Raw genomic sequence first — 15,617 nt, forward strand, 5'->3', positions numbered from 1 at the left:
TCATTACAGCTGTAATGCTACTTAGAGATTTATAAGCTAACTAGAGCATTAATCAACAAGTTTGACTACACTGCTACCACTACAACAGCTAGTACTGGGGGGGGGGGGGGGAAGAGACTATCATAAAAACAGCTTCCAAGAAAACTCTGTTGAATTTGCTTTCTTTTCACCAGCAATCCCTTCACCTTGGCAATATAAAGAATTCATTCTGCTTCAGCCTTTAGTGCCCTGAAGTCCTTCTGCTTGTAATTATCTTCTTACCCCTGCCCAACTTCATAACATGTATTTAAGACTGCCTGAGATGATGGATATATAGGGTCATTTGAGACAGCTACCAAGGAAATAAAGTGTAGAGAGACAGACATGAGATTATTCTGTTTTATATATATATATGTTTAGTTAATTCAAAATTGAGAAATACCAAGCAAATTCTAAAATGTATCTAAGAATCAGAAGGAAAACATGACAGAATAACAACATCAAAACCAATGCAGGTAAATAGGATACACGATGCAAGACAGGCTGGCTGTTCTTGAGAAAAGTTTTCTTTCAGGTTGTTACTACTTCAGAAGCACGCAAACTAAATTCCAGACTACATACTGTCTTCAGAGAAAACAAGAACTTTTTGCATTGGGGACACCTGAAAGAGCCCCATAAGGAAGCATACTGGTGTGACAGTTTTGTGCACATTCAAGCCCTCTTTCGCAAGTAAAAGGCTTTCACCACAGTTCGTTAGCAGTACAATAACATGAAAATTAAAGGACTGACAGGCAGTTTTCTTTCCCTATCTATCCACATGAGAGGTTGCTAGCACAGGTACATAAAAGCAACAATCCCCTCAATCTCCTCTGAAGGATTTTAAGAGCAGCAGTAGGTCTTTATCCTCAAATCAAAATAAACATGAATCGGAATAAGTATAACAACACACTGCTGCAAGTGCCTACATGAGATTAACCAAACCTGAAAAGTCAATCTCAACATACTTGTTTTCAATTCAATTCTGCAAATCCTAACTACCTGTTTTCCCTTTAGAGGGAGCACCATAGGAAGTGATCTGTTCTATAGCTTATCAGCAGATGGTACAGCACTTACTCAGCTCACTCTTCTCTGTCCATGTGATTTCCACTATGTTCTAGGGCACCAGACATCTCTTCCTGTCTTCATACCACGTCAGGGATTGCCAGTTCACTTTTTTAAATTTAAAATATATATGGAACTGAAAGCATCAAGCATGCTCAATATACAATTCCCATTCTGTACATAGAGCAACTTACCCTCTTCTTCCTTTTTTCCTGCTCTCTGTGCCTACGTCCCCATGTTTTGAGGGTGTCCACATTCTACACACTCCAAAAAGTCTTAAAACTCCGAAAAGGCATAACATTATCAGAAGCGACAAACTGGAACAGTCAGATGCAAAGCCACAAATTACAACCTGTTCTTGCTTTGACTGAGGACACACAGCTTTGTTAAACCCTGACCTGCTGCTCCAGACTAGAACATCAGAGGTAAACCACATGACAGTTGGACTGGCATGGAAGGAGCAGAAGAGATGTTGCTACCTCTGCACCTAATCTCAGAAAACTTAAGGGGAAAAAATGTTATGGAATTTTCTCTGTTATGATTTCTGCAGAGCTTTGCAATAATCAGGACACCGCCACAGGATTCTGATAAAGCTACTACTTCAGACTTCTGGACTGAAAGTAGACCCTTAAAACATGCGACTTCCTTAGAAGTAATGATTTCTGCCATATATATGATCTCAAAGCAAGTAATCCATAGTAAAAGCTTTAAATTTTTCTGCTGCCACTGCACAGAAAAGGAATTCCTTTTCTCCTATGCTTACATACCTTCCTAGGATGTTAAAAAAAAACAACGTACTGAGCAGTGTCACTTCTGAGCAAACATAATTCACAGAAAAAAAATTTCTAAAAGTAACTTAAGGAGATTTTACCTGATGGAAAAACACAGATTAACAAGGAACTAAAAATCTCTATTTGAAAAAAACAAACAGATCTCCATTGCAAAGTCAAGCTCAGAAATCCTAGGGTAAAAGATCTCAAAGTTTAGCTACAAGTGTTTTAAGATACCAAACCTAATTTGAGATAATAAATGTAAAAAGGGTTGACATGCTTGGAAAGAGAAGATCACACACTCATTATCTCAGTCTCATTGTCTTGTTCACAACCATTAGAGCACATCATGCTGATTTACAACAGGAATATCAACAGGAATATCTGACATGATGTATCATGTCTGCACTGTCATTGGTGTGGAGCCATTAAGGTGTCATGGGTTACATCTGCATTCCTATTTAACATGTTAGCTGTATTACACTAAGCATAGCTGCTTATTTTAAGAAAGCCAAGCACAGAGTTAAGTTGAGATAACTTTTCAAACAGAAAATCCCTTTTGCACAGCCCCCTAAAACCAGTATTTGGCACCAAACAGCTGTTTAACCTTATTATTTTAATTGAGCTGTGAGAGGAATTACTTGCCTGAAGAGAATTTAATTCTCCCTCCAGAGTTAATGTTTACATACATACAAATAGCATCCCATGATACAGGAGAGAGACCGATCTTTTGCTTGAACATACACATACCGCACCATTACTGTATACTGATCTGCCTAACTACCTTTTTTGTGGGGAAGAGAGGAAGTTAATAGTAACGGGTAAGTTCAGCACTGTCAGGAAAGCCTTATTTTTTAATAAAACTTAAGAACACTTCATTTTGGTTCTATAAGGACCTATAATATAAACTTACTGAACAGTCGTCATATATACATACTGCACACTCATATACTGTCAGTATTTATGTAGCTTTGTGCACTGTCATGGTCAGGCAGAAGCCTCAATCAAGTAAAAAAAATAAAAGAAAAAATATTAGAATCACATCAATAAAAAGTAATCAAGCTAAACCTATCCATATAGCATCTATTAAAGCTTTTCAGAGCTTATGCTTTTAAACAAAGTCCCACATCACCACTGAGGCAGAAAGTTTATCTAGTTCAGTCCAATTCTCTTTCTAAAGAGAGGAAGTCTGTAACACAACCACCAGCAACTACTGCCGCAGGACAAGTTCACTGCACTGCTCCACCAGCGTTCAAGTATTCACTTTTTCCACATTTCAGCTGTGGTTTGTCCCAAGCAAGGTTAGCCACTTACATGAAGTCACCTCTCCAAAGGTCACCCCTCCCGATCACCCTTCCCTGGTTCAGCATACACACCTATCCACTAAAAGGAGCGGAGACAGTGCTGCCATGGCTTCCGTTGCCAACTTACTCCAGATCTTAAAGTCAGCTGTAAACCTCCTCCCTGAAAAATCCCAGTGTCTTCTCTAGCCAGGCAGGCTCAGTAACGTGGCCCTTGAGATACCTCTGAAGTTCCGCACCACTGGAGGCAAGGAACTGTTTCCCTGGCATGTCACTTGAACAACAGGAAAAAAGGATGGGCTCCAGCACAGTAGCTGTCAGAGGGTGGAGTCGAGCGGGGCAGACACGTACACCCACTGACGCCTGTTGGTGCACACACACCCTACACCTGGACTTGCAGGCTATGCACAGTATTTCCACTCACCCCCAAATTCCCAAGATATACCTGTTGCCCGAAATAAAAGCATACCTGTGCTAAGGACTTAGGAGTTTTTATGATTAGAGTATTTGGGTTCTTCAGAAAAATCTGAAATTTATTAACTGTTTTGCTGTTACCGTTTTGACATGGCTCCTTAGATGAAGTTTCACAGTACCTGAACTACTGGCATGCAAACACAGAACGATAGCTGTGAGCAAAAGAAAAGCAAGACGGCATACTGTGTTCTGTAGTAGACTACTTTAACACTGCCCTAGCACAGAGACTGTATTTGCAAATAAATGGGTTCCTTAGTCTTAAAAATACAGTTGCTGTGAAGAAATATGCATAAGAATTAACTAGAAACTGACTCAACTCATGCACAGACTGATGTAATTTTTTATCTGCATTTACCCAAAACTAATTTGCAAGTAAATTTGTTACAAGTATTAAAAACATACATTTCCTGCTCCCAAGATGCATGCTCATACCCAAATTTAATTAGTCTTCCAATTAAGAAGGTTATTTTCAGAAGACAAAACAATTAGAAAATAGTCATGCAAATTAACAACTGGAAGGACTTACCAGTCTCATGAGTACAGCAGATGAAAAATAAGGACAGTGGAGAAAGTTCAAAAGGTTCAGATTTTGTAGAACAAAATTATCTTGAAAAACAATTTCAAATTAACGTCAGACTCACATGTATTCTTAAGAAGCAGGAAAGAAACAGAGGCAAGTCAAAGTTCATTTCAGCTGCTTCTGGAGGAAGATCCCGAAACTTCCCAATAACTCTGAACTACATGAGAACACCAAGGTCTGGAGCCCCTCAGCCTATGCAGAAGTAGTCACACTGGAATGTATAATGGCCTTTATCTATAGAGTTTGACAGTAAGCAGATGTTAACCTTAAAAACTAGGTAAACCCATTTTGAGCATGTATGCACAGTGTAAGAGATGTCTCCGCAGACATTAATCCACAAGGCATCCAGAAACCTACATTGAAACAAGATGTTTAAACATATGGCACCTATTAAGCAAAAACAAGTATTAAGATAAATTTTATTAAATACCTGCTGCATTGTCAGCAAAGTGTCCAGCCACCTTACCTGGCATGGTACAAATTCAATTAACACTATCTAGGAAACATTCTCGCACTACTATGGATTTCAGGCAAAATATAAACTAACATCGTTTTCTTCTCATCCTTTAATGACCTTTTGTATTCTGTACTAACCATAACCTTCACAAATCTACCCTCAATAAACAGAAGAAAGATTCTCACCTCTAAATGTTCCAGATCTGCGCCCTGGCCACAGAGGCACAGAAAATAAACCCTGAAAAAATCAACAATGTATTGTGGAGGAACAAGACTCTGCCACACAAATCACGATGACTAGGGAACTGATGGACTTGAGAAGAAATTCTTTTCAGAAGACCTACCGAAACTGCCTGAAAAGCCTAAATCTACATTCTCCACAGGTAAAAGCCAAGAGTTGATACCCAAGACCAGATAACACTGGTTTATAGAAATAATTCACTAGACTCAATGATTGTCAGTTCTTGCATTCCCCCCTCCCAACCCCAGATCACCTCTCGGTCAACCTACACTTATTTAAAGGAAAAAAAAAACCACAACCAACCACCACCACACCAAAAACCCAACAGAGCAAAACATCACAAAAAAAATCCAAGTATTTTGGCTATGGTGAAGAACTTAATCAATAAATTGGAAGTTATGCTTTGAATAGGATTAAAAAAAATCAAAAATAAAAGCAGGGTTTGCAGAATTTTATCTCCCAGAGGTTGCCAGAGGTCAGGGTAAATAAAAAACAATGCTTGGTTTTGGGATAAACAAATCCAACAGAAGTACAACCAGACAGCCTGGAAACAGACCTACCTATGAAAGAGGTAACTAATGACAAATCATCTATTATAAATCCCTATCACATTTTATAAAAAAAGTTTTTCAGCCACTGACATTCAGTATGTTCAGTGAGAACCAAGAATAATGACACTTTGCAGTGTAACAGATACCTACAGGTCTTAAAAAAAATAATTCCCACAGTTAAGGCAGACAGTAATACAAGTTCACAGTACAGGATACCCAATAGCTTGCAACAGAGTAGCTTGGAAATCTCCATTTAGATTTCTAGGGGGGGGAAGCAGCATTTGATAAAACAGTTACCAAGTCTACAACGTTCTGCATTTAATTTTTTTTCTTAGAGCACAGCCCTCATTTCAAAGGAGGACAAAGTAGAGCTGCCTGCACTCTCTTGTGCAGGGTCAAAGACATGAAAATATAAATCAGACACTAATCCTGCATGTTTAGCAGGTAGGACTGGTTCTAGCAAACCAAGAACTACTTTGCATGTGGATGATGCAGTGCTAGCCTGCCATGCGAATGCTACTGAATTCTCAGAAACAGGAGTTTCAGCAAGTCAGGGCTCCAGCAGTAAAGCAACTTTTGGGTCCAAATTCAAACTATGAGAGCCAACCAGCTACATGTAATTGTTCTTTGAGCTGGAAAAATTCCCAGTTATTCCTATGTTATCAGAATAACCCAAAATTATATTCCTGGAGTCTGAAAGGAGATTTCTTCATTGATCTGAAGGACTATTATCACACAAATAAAAATCGGAATGAATATGTGAAATGTCATCCTAAGCAAAAAGCTGAACCTGACTCGGCATTAAGACCTTGCAGCAATAAAGACGAAATATGGACCGGGTTACATTAGCAAGGGCAAGAGGAAAAAAGTATTAAAAGCTCTTTGTGGTACCCATGAGACTAGATCTGTATCATGTTTGGGCTAAAATACAGAGATCAAAAACGGAAATCCAATGGGTGACCACTATGACAGCTAGGTACCAAGGCCTGTGCCATACAAACAGGGATGCTGAGAGAGTTGGTTTCATTCAGCCTGATGACCATTCTCAGAGATGCAAAGAAAAAAAACAACAGGCAAAGCAGCAAGCTGCTGCAAGGGTGAATTCCAACTGCATAAAAGGGGAGGGGTGGGAAAATAAAAATCACAGCGGTACGTGCTAAGTCCTGGACCATGTGCTGCAGAGGTTGTGGTAACTCCATCCTTGGATGTACTCACAATTGGCTGGACAAGGTCCTGAGGAACATGAAGGCAGCCGTGCATTAAGCAGCAGGTTACACCAGATGGCTCCACAAGTCCCTTCCAACCTAAACTGCTCTTATGAAAGCCTGCAGCTCATAAAGCAGAGTCCAAGCACTAAGTAAATACCTTGTCCTACCTCATGATTGTTACCAAGTTCTTGCATTTATTCTGTCAGTTGTCAGTGTAAGGTGTGAATGACTCCTTATTTACTGTATGGATTTTATTTATTATTTTTATGGTATGGCTTGAAAACTTTTGAGGCACTTGATAAATACAAAAAGAAGCTTAATTAGTATGGATAGCTCCTTAAAATAGCAATATAAACAGTGCCCAAATGGAGATTAATAGATCATAAAGAAATTCATAGATCTGGGTTTTTTCCCCTGCCAGCAAGCTCAACATTTACTTAACAGAACTCTTAAATATCCAAAGCAAGGCATAACAACACATATTCCTGCTCCAGAAAACCCATGGTTTCCACATACTGTTTCTGTTAAACGAATGTTCCTCCTTAATATAGAATCTTATTAACAGACCATTTTTTGTTTGAGCCTTTGTAAAGAAGTTTAAAAATTAAAGCTAACATTGACTCCAACTTCACCACAGATTATGTAACACAGGAAGGAAGACAGTATTAAAAAAAGAAGATAATGAAGGAGCAAGAATTTATATTCATTCTATCTAATTTCATCTTGCTCACTGCATTTTTCAGAATCTCCAAGTATATGTAACATTACCTCACAATGTCAACCCTGATTCACGTACTCTTTTCAGTCAGGGTAATTTTTTTTTTAATTTTTTTTTAATTATTTCTGTACTTTCAATAACTTACAGCAGTTGATATTGCTGATAAGGAAAGTAGGGAACAAAAAGGCAGCTAAACATTTAAACAGTATTTTTAATTAGACAGTGTCACACGGCCGTGATCATGCTGATATTCTCTCCCTCTTCCCCCATGCCATCCACTTCTCACAGCTCGTTTTAACTAAGGGGAACGTCAGGAAAATTCTTGCGAATGAACTGAAGATCCAACGACCAACCAACCCAGTAATTCACTAAACTTTCATATAGACAATGAATCAGGCTGAACAGAGACCTTACTTTCATTCACCTGAATTAATTCCTGAAGTCTGCATATATCTATCGAAATGTACATAATTCTTACTCATTCTTTTCAAAATCAAGCATGTAGAATGAGCAGAACTGAACAACTGCAAGCTTTCCAAAAGGCAGCCTCACACAGGAGAAGAAGGAGAAGGAGCAGGGGAAGAAAGCATTAGAGCTGAATGCTGCAAGTAACATACAACACCCAGCTACGCGACAAATCCTGTTCACTAGCTGGTGTGAGACTTCTGTAATGCTTCCCACCAGCCACTAGAAAAACACACACATTTGACTATTTCAAATAACTGCACCACGTTAAGTCCTCACTTACTGCATAATTTTGTCCCATTACTAACAAAATCCACCCAAAAATCAAAGCACTGCTGAGCAGATTTTCATTTAACTTCCATAATGAACAAGTAACTTCAACAAGCCTCTTAGTTTTGCTGTTGAGTAACTGTAAACAGTTTTGCACAAACAGGACTTTAAATAAAGCAGATTTTACCTGCAAATGCAACTTCTCTTTATTCTAAAAAGCCACATATTAAATACGATTTAATTCAAAATTTAAGGCAGATCTAACAGAACATTAATTCTAAATAAAAATTACATTCTTCCACACACAAAGGGAAAACAGGACTTAAAATTAGCGTGGCCTAGTGGAGACCAGCCACATGCAAAGTTCAAAGCTTCATACACTGAATTAGAGGATGGGAATTCTGAAAACTTGTATCATACAATTTTCAAACTTCATCAAAAGAAAAGGCTGTTATCTTCGTAGAACTCCAACTTTGTACCTATGGAAGATTTGCTTTGACAAAGAACGTTTATTTCAGAAAAATTCTGCAACTTTTCTTTTGTTTTACACAGAGACATGACAGTATGTACAGATGAGGGGAGGACCACTTGTCTTTCAAGTAGACAGAAAGTGGCTTTCAAGCAAGTAGTACACAAAACCATATAGTAAAGGCTGAAGCACCCATCAGATGAATATACTGCAATGCCTCATGGACTGCTGAAACATCATTTCCAGCATCACCTGTTAATACAGACCCTCAGTGCCTATGCTGCTTCCCACACCACTGAAACATAAGCTTGTTTGCCTCCCTTTCTCCCCAGCCCTTTTACAGACTCGTTATTAACAAAAATTAGCTCAAACCGCACCCAGATAAAGTAGCATGGAGGGATGAAACTACCACCAAATTCCCTTTTCCCTCCAACAGGACAGTGATGCCGGGGGTAGCAGTCAGGCTACTGCTGCAGCAGGGAGCCCAGCCTGGCCGCTGGGCAGCGAGGCAGCCTGTGCCAGGTGTCCATGCAGGATCCCTCTGCCAGAGGCTGGGTCTGTGGGGTCCTTCCTCCCAGCTTCTGAACAACTCCACCTGCAGCTCAGCTAGTTTTTGCTCATTTATGGTTAAAAACAGTGTACCCAAATCCTCCCCCACAGCACATCCAGCTCCTTCTGTCCCTCCTCCTACACACTTCAGTCCTGTTCTCAGCCTGTCTCCTTCTAAACAGCCTATGCTGTATCTAATGAGCTTCATTTAACGGAAAACGTGTACAGAAGAGAGACATCATAATCAAACTTGAGTATCTCAGATTATTCAATCATAATTATTTTTATCCTTTATCTTCCCTTCTATGGTTCAGAGAAATGAAAGTGGGAAATCAACACTATAATGCTCTTTGCCATTCTACCTTCCTTTTACCACCAAAATTAACAAAGTAGAATAAGCTGTCCTTTCATTAAAGGCAACAAGCAGCATTATGAAAAGGTCCTATTCATTAACACAGGTGACTTACCTATACTATCAATGAACCCAATTCCCAAGTTCAGAACTCTGAATTATGTGTGACCAGTCACCTCAAAACTTATGTGTATGTCTATGCAATATAAACGTAGCAAATTCACATGATTTCAGACTTACTGCTGAAACCAGCAGGTATTATTTTGAAACTTAAGCCCTTTTCCTTATCAGACTACAAGTAAGGCCACAGTTCAGACTAGGTTTGTCCTTCTATGCATGGTACAGGATGCCTACCCTGCTTCAGAAGCTTTGTCTTGGAAATACAGAGATTCTTTTGAAACAGCCTTGTTAAAGCCCTTTATTTCATGCCTAGTCCCTGTTCTGTGTTAAGGTTTCCCGAGATACTACTACTACGAACGCTTGAATCAAAAACTTTTAGGAGTAGCCTGAAAAGAAAGAGAATCCGGATTCCTGCAAAAATAGACAATATCCACAACAGCGGACTACATAAAGACTTAGGATTCTTGTAGTCCATTAAAAAGGAAGAGAACTGCATGACTTACTATTTAACTGAACATAGTCCTAGTCCTTTCTGCAGTCACTCTGTGTGTAACCATAAAAAGCCTCATCTTCAGTCTCCAAAACAATAAATGAAAATTATAAATTAAAAGTATAACTTCTGCAGTAAGATCACAACAGTCCTGACTCAGCAGAGCTGTTTAAAACGTGAGCGTTTAAAAAGTCTGTGTTTCAGCAGTACTATATAGAAGCAAAGTCCAAAGGCAAAACTCATTATCCTATGCTACTCTGGGTCACTAGGGCAAATGGACAGACAAGCTACCGGCTCCAGTCTCCCAGACAATTATTTGCTCACACTATTTCTCAAACCAAGTTCCTGCATATATTCAAACGAAGGAAATTAATTCAAACTCATGCTTTATGTGAAAGACTTTCAGCTTTTTAGAGCTGATATGAGTACATGTGACGTTTGGAAACAACCAACGTGTCAGGTTTCTTTGTCAGCAGTCAGTGTTACAGCTGTTTTCAGGAGCAATAATCCACTTTCATTTGCTAACTCATGACAGCAAGAGTACCCCACCTAGCACTGTACCCATGATGCCTTAATTTCAAGAGGAAAGCTATGCATGAACAAGCAGGAAACTGCCTCTTTTCCTCACTTTGGATCTTCCTGCCACACCTGAAGAGGCATGTAACAGCCCGAGGGAACAACCAGACCTTTCAGAGTCTCAATCTGCTAAAGAGACAGCAACTGAGCCAGAGAAGCAGTCCAGGAAACTTCCTTCACCATAGCGCTGAAGAAGGTAGGGCAGCTATGCTCCATTCCCAAGTGTCCTTGAAGGTGCAGAGATTGACAGGCAATGAGCCAGCTGGGTTCTCCTTTCTTCAGTCTCTTCCACAACTCAGTTTTCAACTGCACCCCCAAGCCAACACCAGCACTTCCTAACACTCCACAGACAATTCCACAAGTGATACAGAACACACAGCATCATGCATAGTGCACGTGCACATATGCATACTGTTTCGCCAGGAAAAATAAAGAGTGCTAAGAAATAATGTTATATTCCCAAGCAGCTTCTTCTCTAAGCATTTTCTTGGTACTATAAAAGATCTTTTTTTGATCTTAATTGATACATAAGCAGCACATGTGACCAGGCACTGGAAGCACCTGATTTTTGTCAGTATTACCTCTACAGGCAGCTGCAAATCTTAACTGACATATCCAGAGCAAACATACTTGGATCTTGACAAGTTCAGGGAAACTAACACATTCTCAGATGGCAGGGTTCAATACAAGCACAGCTGCCATTTCAAGAAGCAATGTTTCCCCTTTTACCTAACAACTTGAGCAAAAGCTAAGCTGATTCATCTTCGCTCTCAGTGGTTCAAACCAGTATCCCATTACTCAGAATCCCCCCACAGAGCTAAACCTGCAGGTTAAGGCCGAGAGCCCCAGCACTGCAGCCATAACCCATGACTATCAGGCTGCTGGATGGTAGAAAGGCTGTGTACAAACCACCCAGGTGCTTGTTCTTCCACTCTGTATACACACATGCCAGCCACTGGCAAAAGCCAAAGCCATTTGGGTTTCTCCTGCTGTAACTCATCCTTGGTTTTCAAAAGGAAGGCTGACACAACCTGCAAGAGTGTGTATCTCAAGTGAAGCTCCATTCAGCACAGAGCAAAGTGCTAACATGCTCCTCTCTCTGGGACTTTGTTTATGCCTAGCACCACAGCACTTTTACAAACTACTTTAAGAAATTCCCTTCTCAGCAAGCTGGTCTTCAAAGATACTATTCTGAATGCTTCCTCCTTGTCTAACACTGTACACAAACCCTGGCACACAGCGCAGGGTCAGCTAGGTAGGAAGGCCCCTAGAAGTCAGTTACTTTCAAACAAAACACATTGCAGGGCCCAGGTTCATTTACTGAAGTATCTGTTTAAACCCTAGGAATCAAAGGAGCCCACAGGAACTCCAGGGAACAGGGACTGTGTGGGATCATTAGAGGAAGCAATTACAACCCCATGGACAGCGGAGTGCAAATATCAACAAAACCAACATGTTTTGATCCATAACAGTGTTGACAGCATAAATATAGATAGCATTCCCTGTGGCACAGAAGGACCTTCAGAAGCTCCCTGCTTGTACTATACCTGTGAAACTCACTGCCAGGTCACATGACATAAGAGAACTGATGCATAAAATATGGCTGTGTGGTGTGCAAGTACAGACAAAAAGTGAGCAACTCTTGTTTTCGAAATAGAGCAGAAAACAGATGTTAAAGAGAAGGATATTAAAGATCAGGTTACAGACAGAGCACCCAGAACTTCAAAGCCAATCACCCAGTTTGAACCCAATCCTCATATTCTCACAATGACATCACTCTGTGGGTGACCAAGATCACCTGTTCCCCTTTCAAAAGGTGTTAAGGAAAACCTTTGCTCTCTGGAATTCAATGTACCTGAAAAGATTCAGGTTAAAAAGCTCAGTCTACCGAGTACCATAGTTTCTGTAATACTGGCAAAACAACTGGGGACTACGCAACAGAGTTTGGACAGATGGCTTTATTTTGTTGCATGAGAAAAGCTGAGAAGCACTTTAGCATCCTACTTTGAGCAGGGTCTAAATCTGCCTGTTCCACTGTGCTCCCTGCAGGCTGAAGGACAGCATTTGTTTGAGTTAGCAGTTGTGCTATCAGAATGGGTAACAAAAGTTCAGGCTTTGAAGTGCTGAGAAGCCTCCTGCTTCAGAATTAAGTCTGGTTCCATGGCAACAAACAGAGGTCCACAAAAGCTTCAGCACCTCAAACACGAGTGATGACTGGAGCTCTGCTGCACAGTACTCCAGCCTACCGAACAATAAAAATCAATGAAGGCTTCAGCCAGTTCAGCAGTTCTAAAGAAACCACCTCTCTTAAGCTTTGCAAATAAGGCAGCCTTTCACAGAACGATGCTTGCCTTTCCTCTTAAGTATTTTATCAACCTATTCATCTCTCACACACAAAAAAAAAATTACATGAGGAAAAAGAGATTAGCCGAAGCAATCACATGTTCAAAACATGTTAAGTACAGCCTACTCTGCTTGATGCCTGAAGTTTATTTCTAGAAATGTTTCTCTAAAACATACCATACTTCTGACATTATATCCTAAAAACAAGAGTTATTAAGAAGATCTTATATAAATGAAAACCAAAACCACACCAACGATCCAAACCTCAAATGCAGACCAGTCTTTTTCCTCATTCAACACTTTCACCAGGTACCTGCATTTAGAACGCCTTATCATTCCTGTAAGGGCCACATTTAGAATAGGCCATGTAACTGCTTTGAGTGGCCAATGCTTTCATTTGAACAACTGAGTACAGAAGGTCAGACATTCTCATTCCGTATAAAAATGAAAGAAAAAAGGTATTAACAAAACTGAAATTTGGAAAAATCATAGTAGTCATGCAAGCGTTTGCAAGTATTTGTATTTTAAGCTTCATACACTTACACTGATCAATAAAATACTCCATTCACTACCAGACCACTTAAGAATCCTTAGATGTCAAAACTCTTCAATACAGGTATGGATCCTACCCCTATTTACCTATTTATGTGACATGAGATTAAGGACCTTGGCCAAAATCACGAGGCATCACGAGAGAAGCCAGAAAGAAAACACTTGCTAAGAAGAAAAAAACCTCCTCATTCAGAATTCCTTTTACTGTAACGCAGAAAGAATCTTTTCAGAAGATTTAAGATGTTTCCATATATCATAAAGATAATACAAAGGAGGATTCAGAGCCTTAGTCCCTAGCAATATTTGTCCACTTACTCAGGACACAAAAAAAATGTTTATACCAATTTAAAATAAAATAGCAAGCCATTAAGTCTTTCTAAGTAAGATATCACACAAGACCTTACTCCTTTGATCTTACTTAATCTCACTGTTAAAATACAAATATATTTTACAAAAACATTACCTGGCAAAGAAGTTTGTAAAAGGTCCCAGTATTTTTCTTTTACTGTCCACATCTGGCTCGTGACAACACTCCTGCTGGCTCCGATCATTGGTCTCTTTAGTGGAATTCAGGGTAACATCCGAGAAGTGGACCTCATCAGTCTCAAGATTCACAATTGCACTTGAACTGCTTGTGACCACAAAGTCCAAAATGTCTTCATTGCTAACTGATAAAGTTGTTGACAGTTCTGTGCTAAGACTAGAAACACTACAGACAGAGATATCATCGCTTCGGTTCAGAGTTTTTGAAGTTGGACTATAAAGTTTGACAGTGTCGTACCCAGTTCTTGGGAAAGTAGAGGATTTTCGCACAGCATGGTCATGCTCAGCAGTCAGAGGATGGGGAGGCACATAAGACGGCAGCGTGCACGCACTCTGAAAAGCCCTGTCAGGTACAATTTCAGGTTCTGACTGCTTTCTCTTCACAGTTAACACACTGCAGTGAACAGGCTCTGGATTTCCTATTTCTAGAGTTGGAATACCAGAATCCACTGATTTAAGGCTATGACAATCTTTGACAGCACTGGACAGTGGGCCAGGCCCATACTCAGGCAGTGAGAGAGATCCCAGGGTCCCGGAGTTCAAGTTTTGAAGGCCCTGGATACCGCTGCCCACTCTTGCATCCAGAATTCTCATGAAGCTCAAACTATTTAAGGAGTTGGATAAATTTACATCAGTTGTCTTGACCCAACTGGTAACTGGTGAAAAAGAAAGAAAAGACAAGATTATGAGTTTGCAGGAAGGTTGTGGTTTGTTCTTGGCAGTTTGTTTTGTTGTTGTTTTGGTTGGGTTTTTTTTTTTAAATACACTCAGTTCTGTCATAATTTAGGCTTATAATTATAAGTTATTAATCTTCTCTTGCACGTGTTTACTATCCCTTCCCCCTGCTTGATCAAGCAGGACAATGGCAACTTAAACTAGGCTTCTAGAAAGTGTCAAGCATGAAAAGCTTTTCGTAAGCAGTTTGTGCGCCAGTGTTTGCTTTGCATACATCTATTGAGAGTGAAATTACATACTATAAAAACTGCAGTACTTTAACATTCCATGTCAATATTGAGACAAATATTTGAAAATTATTTTTATACAGTCATAAATGCTTATTTACTGATGTTGGGAGTCTACAAAATTTGTTTCCATACACTTAGACCAAACTTCTGAAATGTTCACTTAAAGAGAATTTCTTAGCATTCTTCTGGAAACTGTAAAACTGACAATAAATTTGTCACTAAAATAAAACATGCAATATATCAGGTTTGCATTAAGTAAGAGATGCAAAATCTGAATAGCTGTAGCGTTATCCACACAGACAACGTTTTGACAATACGTGATGCATTTTGTCACTGCACCTAGAAGTAAAACTGACACTTGCAAATACATTGTATTTACTGCACTCGGGGGGATCACTGGTCTTCACATTTGCAACGTACACTCACACTGTCTCCCCAGGAGTTGCGGGCACGTTAATTAAAATTCAGTCAGTACACCACTTCCAGCCTACATCTGAGTAACCCTCAAACAGAGGGCAGTCAAGTTGAGCTGCAGGGTAGATGC

The 15,617-nt window shown here is 39.8% G+C and overlaps 1 protein-coding gene across 3 annotated transcripts in view; it reads right to left on the reverse strand.

The window, feature by feature from the left end:
- Nucleotides 1-15,617, reverse strand: part of TBC1D14 (TBC1 domain family member 14) — a 70,445-nt gene that overhangs the window by 50,062 nt on the left and 4,766 nt on the right. For 2 of the 3 annotated variants that reach the window (XM_040593481.1, XM_040593479.1), the window contains exon 2: nucleotides 14,029-14,764. In XM_040593481.1, coding sequence (XP_040449415.1) covers nucleotides 14,029-14,764 — 736 coding nt within the window. Of the gene's footprint in view, nucleotides 1-3,226; nucleotides 3,433-14,028; nucleotides 14,765-15,617 lie in introns of those variants that run through there. The other variant, XM_040593483.1, reaches the window with a different exon arrangement.

The sequence above is a fragment of the Falco naumanni genome, chromosome 1, assembly GCF_017639655.2.
Source record: "Falco naumanni isolate bFalNau1 chromosome 1, bFalNau1.pat, whole genome shotgun sequence".
In the NCBI taxonomy this organism is placed as follows: Eukaryota; Metazoa; Chordata; class Aves; order Falconiformes; family Falconidae; genus Falco; species Falco naumanni.